The sequence below is a fragment of the Parambassis ranga genome, chromosome 19, assembly GCF_900634625.1.
Source record: "Parambassis ranga chromosome 19, fParRan2.1, whole genome shotgun sequence".
NCBI classification, from domain to species: Eukaryota; Metazoa; Chordata; class Actinopteri; family Ambassidae; genus Parambassis; species Parambassis ranga.
The window spans coordinates 10,640,636-10,652,381 of record NC_041039.1 but is presented as its reverse complement, the minus strand read 5'-3'; the positions used below and the strand labels follow the sequence as shown (position 1 = coordinate 10,652,381).

At 38.8% G+C, this 11,746-nt stretch overlaps 2 protein-coding genes across 2 annotated transcripts; one reads left to right on the top strand and one right to left on the bottom strand.

Moving 5' to 3' along the window:
* Positions 1–207: 207 nt before the first annotated feature.
* ptges3l (prostaglandin E synthase 3 like) lies at positions 208–1,664 on the bottom strand. The gene is made up of 7 exons (XM_028432221.1): positions 1,457–1,664; positions 1,268–1,381; positions 1,116–1,182; positions 924–1,022; positions 685–774; positions 512–574; positions 208–400 (listed from the first exon to the last, which is right to left on the bottom strand). Exons 1-7 carry the CDS (start codon positions 1,489–1,491, stop codon positions 392–394), a joined length of 477 nt encoding a protein of 158 aa, XP_028288022.1. The 5' UTR covers positions 1,492–1,664; the 3' UTR covers positions 208–391.
* A 552-nt stretch (positions 1,665–2,216) lies between these two features.
* kat7b (K(lysine) acetyltransferase 7b) lies at positions 2,217–7,325 on the top strand. The gene is made up of 14 exons (XM_028432158.1): positions 2,217–2,396; positions 3,344–3,494; positions 3,588–3,836; positions 3,949–4,031; positions 4,179–4,262; positions 4,376–4,474; positions 4,563–4,673; positions 4,761–4,952; positions 5,050–5,139; positions 5,272–5,412; positions 5,522–5,615; positions 5,723–5,869; positions 5,962–6,068; positions 6,305–7,325. Exons 1-14 carry the CDS (start codon positions 2,379–2,381, stop codon positions 6,404–6,406), a joined length of 1,668 nt encoding a protein of 555 aa, XP_028287959.1. The 5' UTR covers positions 2,217–2,378; the 3' UTR covers positions 6,407–7,325.
* Positions 7,326–11,746: the final 4,421 nt, after the last annotated feature.

Here is an 11,746-nt window from a genome sequence, read left to right as displayed (position 1 = left end):
TGGTGATGCCAATACCTTGTTTTTGTTTGGCTGAATTTACTTATGTGAATGCCTGTCTAATGAAAAGTGGACTAAGTAGATGGGGCTGTGTGACAGACTGCTGTACCTCATATTCTGTTGCTGCCATGTTCTGGTGTTAACAAAACAACAGCCTTTTCAATTCAGACCCCATAAACCAGTTTTTAACATAACAACACCAAACAGGGCTTGTCATGAACATAAATTTATTAAACAGACAAAGTGACATTTCAGTGTACCATGAACAAAAATATGTAAATAAATAACACCATAGAAAACATTATATATGTAAAAACGAATGGACTAATATGTAAAAATACAAGCTTCGTAGCATTGTCAGTATTCTTGTAGCAGCCTCAATTACAGGTAAATGTCAGTCAGACTGCGGAGGAAGAAATTAGACAAATGATTAGTATCCACAATGATCAATAAATAATCTGCTGGCAATTTCCATACTTTGAAAGTACAGCTCTTACTACAACAATGCACTTACATCACTAAGATCGCCCATATCTGGTGTTTCTCCTTTATTACCAGCAGACATCTCTTGGATCATCTGTTAAAGGAGATCACAAATTAAATGGAGAACATTGAAAAGTACTGAGATCTGAAACAATATCAGCTGGATGTATTAATCCTGTTACTGAGCATGTTGACTTCACTCACATCCATGTATCTGTCATACTCTTCCTTTCCATCATCTTCTTCATGCTCCCAGTCCCTCCAGTTGTCAAAGTCCACAGAAATCCAACTAGGCTGCAAAAGGTAACAATATTATTTACAGCTTATTAGGATGACAAAATATATTGTTCTGAAAATGTGTGCTCTTACAATAAGAACACAAAAATACAGCCAATGTTTAGTGATAGAGATTATCTTGTTACTGAACACACACACACACGTACTTTTGCTGGATCTTTCTGAAGTCGAGGCCATGCATAATCAGGCTTCACCTTCCTTAGCAAAACATTGATGGTGCGGTCATAGACTCTTTCTCTGGAATCCTTTAAAATGATAACAATATATTTATCATTTTTATACATTTGAAAGTAGCAGGAAGTTATTGGTCTCATTGTGTCTAAATATTGGATGCTTACATGGATCTGGACTTTGTCATAGAAGTGCAGCTCATTGTAGAACACATCATCCGTGTCATTTTTGCAGCTATTGTAAAGACAGTAAAGAGATCATTAACCATTTACACAACACTTGTTGCACTGACTACAGAACAGAGACATGTGAGACTCACCATAAAATCATTTTGTCCAGCTGGATGTCAACTTGGACATCTTTGGGTTTCTGAACCATAAAGTTGATAGTGACATATTTTTTTCTGTCAAACCACAGAGCATGTGCTGGCTGGCTGTTAACACACAAAGAGACTATTATAGACTATTTATGAATCAAATGTATCGTCATTTACAAAGGTAACACTTACCTTTCCTCTGGTCTGACGATTTTAGGTTTGTTCATTCTGATTCTTGTAAAAGCCCAAACAAGAAAAGTTACTTTTTAAATCCTTTTTTACTACTGGAAAGTAGAAGGCATGTGGCTTGTCTGTTCAGCTGTGAGTTGTAATGCTACAGCAAGGCCCAGGAAGCTATATATAGAGCAGTTGGTATCAGCTGCTGGGAGACTTGCCGGCCACAGCCCCTTCCCTGCCCTTTATAGTCTGTCAGTGGAACACTCGGGAAAACAGATGCATTTTCTATGTACTTCAGCCATCCCCGACTGGGTGCTTAGAGGGGAAGATGTGGGGGCAGGGTGAGTCAAAACAGTAAAATATGTCAACAAATGGGATATCTATAAATGTAGAGACAGCATTTAGAGTCTATTTTTTCCCCAGCAAAGTCCAGGGTCAACCTATTGGCCTGGTTTTTGTGTTCCTTATATATTCCTTTATCATGTATCTCTAATGTGGTGCAAGGGGTTACAATTTGAAACTATACAAGTATCAAAAATATGTACATAAATCTTTTTTACTAAAAGGAAATATGGTAAAATGTTTCTTATTAGCAAATCAGTGTACATTTGAATTTAGATGATTTATATTGTAAAGCAAATATCTAATTGCTGATCTATCTATCTAAAATGAAACAAACCAGCTGCAAACTGACATGAGGAGCAAGGTCGCCCCCTACTGGTGTGGAGGTCAATTGATTGTGCACCGGAAATGCAATTCTCAGTTTTGTCTGAGGAAGGAATGTGGCGCGAGAGACCACGGCAACGCTGTTTAGAATTATAATAATGGTTGAGAAAAATCAATAAACAGTTAGTTTCGTCTTTTTTATTGAACGTTTTATCTTGTGTTGCCATTTGTATCGTCCAACCCACGCGAAAAAACAGAAAGCAAGGACAATATGCCTCGTAGACGACAGGTAAGAAGAAATGTAGGTCGCACAAGAGGGTAACGTTAGCTAAGTTAGCATCGGTGTGTCCATTCACTGGGGCGGTTAGCTAGCTAGAAGGTTCCAGGATATTCCAGCTAATAATCTGGCAATTAACGTGTTAAAACGTACATTAACATAGTTGATTGTAAATGCCTTTAATATATACCTATTTAGCTCAATATTAAAGAGATTGTCAGTTAGATAAAACTTGGTTGGTGTTGGTATCGATCAGCCAAGTCCATTAAAACTTTACCTCTTGGAATATAACGATGTTTTGTAGATCATATGTATGCTGAATTGACCATATACCTATTTGAACCGTTGTTATGCATAATAATATGTAAATGGATCATCGCAACAAAAACCTAGTTGAGCTACATATATAATTGATTGAATTGCTAATGCACTTTGGTGACAAAAGGGAGCGTCAGGAGCGACTCGCAAAGCTAACAACAATAATAGGAGGAATTGCTAACAAGGCTAGCTACTTTGTCATGTTAGCTGCTATGATAGCTGGCAGCTGTAACAATATTTGACTTGTTCTTTGTAAACGTCTGAACGCCAACCATCGTAAAACATATCTTAGGTAGTTAGACGCATATGTTGGCGACATCTGTTAAGCCTTTTGTAAAACGAGCTAACATCGAGCTAACAGCTGATTGTGGCTCTTCAGAAGGCACTTTAGAGAGAGGTGGATAAAAACATAAGGTAAATCCACAAGTTCATGCAGTTTGTTGCTTTAGATTTCAAGTCGCTAGCTTTATGAAGTCAAAATACTTTAATGTCTGAGCAAAACAGACCTTTGTTGTTAGCTTGTCTAATTTACACGAATGACATTTCTCCCAGCACCTCAACTTGAATGTCTTTTTATATCATGACTACCATATTTTATATTGTATAACTATGAATAAATAACAGTTTATTTCCCCTAATAGAGACACATGCCGGGGAGCGGTTCAGATGGAACTGAAGACTCAGACTCCTCTGCTGAAAGAGAACAGACCAACAGTTCAGAAAGTGATGGGAACATAACCAATAGAAAGCGCCTCACCAGAGCCTCTACTCGCCTTAGCCAAAGCTCTCAGGGTTGGTCAGCATGTCCTGTAATAAACACATTATTAAAGTGCTCTTTAGCTCAGCTGTGTATTCATTGTCGTAGTTTGATGTCTTATTCCTCAGATACTCCAGACTTGAAGCGAGCTGCAGACCATGATGAATCTCCGCCATTGACGCCCACTGGAAATGCACCCTCTTCTGAATCTGAGCTGGACATCTCCAGTCCCAATGCTTCTCATGATGAGAGCCAGTCCAAAGATCAAGCCAACAGAGATTCAGATAAGGACCTCTCACATCGACCCAAGCGCCGTCGCTGTCATGAAACCTACAACTTTAACATGAAATGCCCGACACCAGGGTGCAATTCCCTGGGTAATATTCTGTGTTTTGCACATGTTGCACATAGGCTTGTCAGTCATATCTGTTTTTTTTATTTAAGTTTTTTGTATTATCATATAAACAACCTTTTTCTCCTTTTGATCAGGTCACCTCACAGGGAAACATGAACGTCATTTTGCTGTATCAGGGTGCCCACTTTACCACAACCTTTCTGCTGATGAATGCAAGGTATCTTAGAATGTATCCCTGAGCCGTAAGCTTTAAGTAGATTTTTGATTATATTATTATATGATTATATATTATTTGATTGATTATATAATTCTGTTGCATATGTCCAATAAGTGGCATCTTTATCTTATTATTCTTCCTTGTAAGGTGAAAGCCGTCAGCCGTGAGAAACAAGAAGAGGAAGTAAAGGCACAGGAGGAAACCAACTCACGCCATGCAACTCGTCACCAGGTAATCTGCTTTTGCAACAACTGGAATCTAATGTATTTTTGATTACTTTTCAGCAACAAAGACCTACATTTTTTTCGCAAAAGTAAATAATGCGTCTTTGTCTCGACTTTCAGACACCAACATCAAAGCAGTCCAGATACAAAGAACAGGTGGCAGAAATGAGGAAGGGACGTAATTCTGGCCTGCAGAAGGAGCAGAAAGAAAAGCACATGGTAAAACTTTGCTTCCAATTGTTGTTCCTGTCGTGTTTTACTATTGCTCTTTTCTCATATGTTGCTTGTCTTTGTGTTTGATCTATAGGAGCATCGCCAGACACATGGCAACACCAGAGAGCCTTTACTGGAAAACATCACCAGTGACTATGATTTGGAGCTGTTCAGGAAAGCCCAGGCCCGTGCATCTGAGGACCTGGTAATGATACACTTGAAAGAAATGCCACTACTTTTTTCTGTGGTGTTTTTTAAACTCATCTCACATATTGAAACTAATGTTCTGCAGGAGAAGCTACGTATCCAGGGTCAGATAACTGAGGGCAGTAACATGATAAAGACCATACTGTTTGGCCGCTATGAGCTGGACACCTGGTACCATTCACCCTATCCTGAGGAGTATGCACGCCTGGGTCGTCTGTACGTCTGCGAATTCTGCCTCAAATACATGAAAAGCCAGACCATCCTCAGGCGACACATGGTGAGAGGCTGTCATTGCAAAATAATGTGTTGAACTTATTTGTGCATATACATTTTTAGGAAAGAAGACTGATATGTTTTATTGTGTGTCTTTTCAGGCAAAGTGTGTGTGGAAGCATCCTCCTGGAGACGAGGTGTACAGAAAGAGTTCTATATCCGTGTTTGAAGTTGATGGCAAAAAGAATAAGGTAGGCCAAATTTGTAAACTGTTTAAAACAATTCTTGGTGTTTGTGGACTGTCACATCTGCAAAACAAGTGGCTGAACTCTGATATATTTCTATGTAGATAATTAAATATGCAACTGTTCCATTTCCCCCAGATCTACTGCCAGAACTTGTGTTTACTTGCCAAACTTTTCCTGGACCACAAAACACTTTACTATGATGTGGAGCCTTTTCTCTTCTATGTCATGACTGAGGCTGACAACACTGGCTGCCATTTGGTTGGATATTTTTCTAAGGTAAAATAAGAATATTGGAATGGAGATTAATTGTAATATATACACCATCATTTTACAATTGGAAGAATAATGACTGCGTCTAATGTATTTTTCTATTTTTAATTCAAAGGAGAAGAATTCCTTCCTGAACTACAACGTTTCCTGTATCCTGACGATGCCACAGTACATGAGACAGGGCTTCGGCAAGATGCTCATTGACTTCAGTATGTATATGATCTATAAATCTTCTCAATTAATCAGGTCTGTTTTGCAAAATCAAACTAGTATAAACTGATGGGGTTGTTCTGACCACTTTCTGTGCTGTGTTTAGGTTACCTTCTGTCCAAAGTGGAGGAGAAGGTTGGCTCACCAGAGAGACCTTTGTCAGATTTGGGACTCATCAGCTACCGCAGCTACTGGAAGGAGGTCTTACTCAGATACATGTACAACTTTCAAGGCAAGGAGATCTCCATCAAAGGTAACATACTCATTACCACATTAATTTCCATGTAGGGATGTGGAAACACATTAAATAAGTGTTTACGGTTTTAATGTCTGTTTGATGCACAGAGATCAGTCAGGAAACTGCTGTCAATCCTGTGGACATTGTGAGCACGCTGCAGTCTCTTCAGATGCTGAAGTATTGGAAGGGAAAACACCTAGTGTTGAAACGACAGGTAAGATGGTGGCTGTTTGGTCTTTGTTTTTTCTGAGAAAGTTTCCTTTGAAACCCATACAGTAGGCAAGTACTGAGTACTGAATGGCCAGATGTGTGAATGCAGCTAAAGAACATTTTTATATAGAAAAGTAGAGGGTTAATAAAGCTGTGATGGATTAATATTAAGTTATATGTAGCCCAATTCTAATGTATAGTTTCACATTAATGGATACCTTTAACTCTTCTTCATTGTAGGACCTGATTGATGAGTGGAAAGCAAAAGAGATCAAGCGAGGCAATAGCAACAAAACCATCGACCCAAGCTCACTGAAATGGACCCCTCCCAAAGGGACATAAGCACTAAGATCCTCAGGCTACCGAATAGACTCACCTACAGCCTCACCAGCCACCAAGTAGCCTAGACCTTTAAACTGTCGATAAAGATCAGTGTTCCCTTTTCTTTTATCCTGTTAATTATGTGTCTGGAAATGTTTTTTTTTTTTACTTTTATATTTTGCTTTCGTTGATACTCATACGTTTCAGGTCAGATGATTCTTGAATCAAATGTTGTACAACAGTTAACAGTAGTGAGTTTGTCCTGTTTGTTTTAAAACTGCCTACATCTGTTGAGCTTTGAATGTTAAATGATAAACAGTCCAGTGTGGTGGATAACATGAATGTTATGCTTTGCTCATGCAAAAAAAACAAAAAAAACAGACCTACATGTGGCAGCATTTACAGGTCACCTTTATTTCTTACAGGAAATGTGCATTTTGAAGGTGGTAGTGTTCTTGTTTGGGATCAATACAGTAATTGTTAGCATGGATTGAAGTTATAAGCAGGTGAATTTTTCATTTATAGTAACGTCGTCTTTGGTTGGTGTAAAATTGTATAGATCATAATGTGTACTTTTTTGCTGACTCCATCAGTACAGGATTTGCATCCATTCCTCCGGTGAACCTGCCAAATTAAGGAAAAATGAGCTCAGATATTTTTTAACTTGCTTAGAGTAAAAGAAAAAAATCAGACATCAATGCCACTGTAAGAATGCACATAGAAATAAAACGACCTCAGGTTTTTATACTCAAACAATCATACCTTGCTTGTGTGGTTTCTCTTCAGTGGTTGTTGCAGATGGAATCACGCTGGTTAAAGATTCTGAAATGAACAGGGGACAGTAATGGGACAGGCTTTGTACTTTCAATCATATCTGTTAAATGTGTAATAGAGTTTGATATTTTTTAATATCAATAAAGCTGCCTTGAAGTTTTACTTACCACCGCTGGAAATGCTTCTTCCCATCAGGCCCACAAACATCTCTCCTTTATTTCCTACAAGTGTAAGTGGCAGTTAAAGATGTGGTTATTAATTAACTCATTCTGTACTGGTTTGCAAAATCTGTTTTCAGCACAGAAAAGATGACGTTACTCACGTCTGTTTACTTGAAATGGTTTCTTTGTCTCTGTGAAGAAATCAGAGAAGCCAATATTAAGCACCAGGTACACTCAAAACCTTTAAATGTAGGACTGGATTTTGACGCCACCTGAACGTTTCCCCATGAGTCCATAGAAGCGAAGGGCTTTAGACCTTTTCATCAGTCCGGCCACTGGGTTGGTCAGAGCTGTCTTCAGAGACTCATGAAAAAAACATATTTGATATTTACTCTTTTAGATTTATTTGATTATGTTGCTGAAATGTGAGAGGATTTAATTTTATTTATTTATTTATATGAAACTAAATTTAGCATTAAATCGTTGTTTCTCACCTGCCAGTCTTCCGATGCTGCTCTCTCATCGTCTGCATTGTGGGACAGTCCCTGATAGGTTTGCACCAAAGCACAAAAAATCACTACAACAAGCTGGATCTTCCAGTTATCCATGTCTCGTTAAAAAAAAAAAAAAATCAAGAAAATCACAGCTGTATTGTTTTTGACTGAAAATGCTGAACGCACATGTAAACTGATATTACTGAAGGAGGTTGCAATTCTGTCCTAGCTTTTCTATGCGGGGTCTCTATCCTGGGTGCATTTATAGCCCAGAACCACTGCTACAAGACCCCTCCTACCCCTCTGATTACGCAATTACTTCCTTTAGATATAAATGTTCAACATTTAGAATAATGTAGAATGTAAATCTGAATTAGCATATAAATTAAAAATGTCATTGTTTTTAAATGTATATGTATTCTGAATCTTCAGTTGTGTTATAAAATTAACCTCCCTCATAAATAAGAAAAAAGCACCTGTTAAGTAATAAAGCTCAAATATTTACTTTTGTGATGCTCGCCTTTTTTTTTTTTTATTGGGATTTCTATTGATCTAAACATATGCCCTTGTTGCTTATTTGTGACCCTGTGATGCAGGCGGTGACGGAGGAGGGCAGGGTATGCAGTCGTGCCGGGTCTCTGTGCGACTATGCTTTGCAAATACAGTCATCTACTTTGAAGGTTTTTATTGGTTATTGGTCAATTGACTTGGTGAACTGCTAGTTGTGGATTTATTACAGGGGACCACAGGAGATCTGAGGTCAAACGGGCTAGATCAGATGTGGCGCTGGTGATGGTTGCTTGATGTGAAACTGAGCAACTGAAAGTCAAACACCAGAAGCTGTTCAGACAGACAGGTGAAATTTCAAGTGCAATTAGATGTGTATGAATTTTGTTGCTTATAACCTGAAATACACCCGTGTCAACATGCAAACTTTTTTTTTGCATAAAACAATTGAAGGTAGTGTCTTTTATTTTCCATCTCCTGAGATAATTACTGTTATTAAACCTTTTCATGATCTTTACTTACTTAGCCATTTAAATGCTCTGTTTTAATGAAAGGTGGCCTCTTTTTCTAACACTATGGCCATAGAAATTTCTGAAGAGGCAATTACTTGACAATCTGTGTGCTGTAAGGACACCCACTTGAAACAAAGCTGACACACACATCAAATGCTTTGATCCGCACACAGGTGCTTCTAAAAGCAAGAAAAGCCCCGGACAATTAGACCTGAAAAGGCAATTACACCTGAACAGCCCTCGTGTGCACACAGTCTAACCCACAGCTAACGTGGAGTGCCAAATCAAAAGAAATCAGAGGCACAGCATTAACATATGAAATGGTTGAGTCACAAAGAGCTCCAGTAATGACAGGACGCTGCATTTCCATGTGACGCAGGGTTTGGTCATTTCAGCCATCTGCACTGGTTTGCTGATAGTGATGCTGAAATTCACCTCAGATCCACCTTCAAATATGTGACTCTTTAAGTGTTTTTTATGCAATCGGAAGTCTCATCTGACATTTCAAGTGACAGGTTGGACGTCTCTTTAGACTCAGCTTATCCAGGGGACACGATAAAGGTTCATTCCACTGATTTAACACAATGTGTAAACAGTCCTCCTACTGTGTCACCCAGAACATTTGATTTGCTTCATCTCACAGACTTATTGTGGACATCTTCAGCTGGGCTGAGTTTCCTGCAGCGTCCTGTGTTACACTGATCATCATCAGACAGGGAAATGGGACATGGCAGATACAATTCACAGTGTCTGTGCATAATTTGTAAGTGGTTTGATCTAATAGAAACCATCATCCCCTCTGCTGTTGCTACATAACTGTCTTCATATGGTTGTACAAATGCAGCAGTATTCTCCACTGCACAGACCTGATACTCCTCTCATGCTTATACATGCATACAGGTGAATGACACGGGGCAGCACAACCACACAAACTCAGGTGAGGGCTCATAGTAATCTCCTGTTGACAGACACAGTGTTATCAGATGAGTCAAGCCCAGCAGATGCTCTGCTGTGGTGAGATTAGTCCATCTCCTCTGAGCCTCATAGAGAGGCTTTACAGCTGTTAGTGCTGCTATCTCCACACACATCTTGATCCATCTTAATGCCGACAAATGAGAGCATTCATGGCAATGTTATTAACATTATCTAACAAAAGAGGTGTGAAAAAATGACAACAGCGGGGAATGAAAAAACAGAAGGAAATGTGGCAGCAGAATATGATACAGGGCTGTGAGACACAGAGCTGATTCTAAAACTTATTTTGATGCTCAGATAAAAATAATCTTTTTTAACAATCAACAAACTTAAAAACTATCTGAAGAAAGAGTAATTTTATTTTTTAAATATGTTTATATTTTGTTTTATTACAATAAAATATCATTTTTTAGGTCAAACGGTCACATGATCGGAGTTTTTTTAACGGAGCATTATGGGTCAGAACCAACATGGCCGCCATTAAACGGAAATGGGCACAGAGGACACGGACTGCATCAAACAAACTTCACATGTGGTCCACACGGTAATTTTATTTTTATTTGTTTTATTGTGTATAATGTGTTTTAATGTGCGTTTGTAAGCATTTACATTACATTTGTGATTTTGGTTTGTGCCACATTTCTGTCATGCCACCGTTTGAAAGCGTGTAACAAACATTGGGCCTACATGTTGTAAAGAGATTTGAAGCTAGAAGTTTTAGGCTTCTTATCTGTTTTCTTGTACTTTCCACGCTGTCTGCTGAAAACTGTCCTAAAAGCGCAACAAAGTAAAATGATAACTTTAATGATTTGTCGCTGGGCTATTGCGTTCATTTTAAACGGGTGTATATCAAACAGGTGTATATCAAACCTGTCTCCTGTGTGCGGCAGGGTGCAGTGAGCATCCTGTCCAGGAGATGGCAGTGTTGCCTAGCAGTTAAAGTCAGAAAAAGCTTGCAGTGCTGCTGAGAAAGTCAGTAGGGACATTTCATCACTATTAAAATCTCCTAATGAGTTTATGTTCTTCCTGTTTTGTCATGTCATTTTGACATGCTGAACAATGAAAATATGTGACACATACTATGATTTGGTTTTTCATTTTTGTGGTTTGTTTGTGTTTAATTGTTTAAAAAATGGAAACAAGTATGTGCCTACAATATTTTACCACAACAAAGCTGCGTGTTTATTTGTTGTGCACAGTGAAGTGGTATTAAATAATGTCTAGATGAAAACATTGCTGCTGCAAAAAGCTAGTTTTTCATAAATCAGGAAAAACTTTATGTAATAATGACATCTGTTCAGACACATTGAAACACTTTAAGAAAGTTTGCACAACAACAAGTTGGCACCACAAGCCATCACTTGGAAATGATGCCATTTTGCTAATTATTTAGCATTTACAGCACAATTTCTGAACTTTCTGACTAACCGTGTGTCGGCGTGCAGCGTCCTACAACAGATGACTGTGTGTGTTGCACCTTTAGAGCACAGACACTAATGATTTTATGAACCAGAATAGATCAGACACTGTATGATAGCTTCTGTCCTTACAATGGTAGGCGGTGCGACCTTGTGTGTATATAAGTATAAATTATCTCAGAAGTTTTCACTGTTGCCGTTACCCTGAATGCCTCCCAACTCTCTTGTTCCCTGAGTTGTTTTTCCCGTTTGGTGCCCTGTGGCACTTTAGTGTGGTTTCTCCAGAGAGGCATAAATTTGGCTCTTCAAGGCTCTCTGAGAATGAAATACCACTGTCTGCCTTTGCATGCACAGACCAGGGGCTTCAGGCTGGTACTGCGGTGGTTCTGTCTGCAAGTAACCGGCAGTGAGAGACAGCCTGGTGTCATGAACCAAAACGGAGCGTGAGATGTGGATTTTGTGCCCTCTGTTCTACCACAGCAACAAACACCAGAGCGATACCATCTCAACTTTCTCCTGA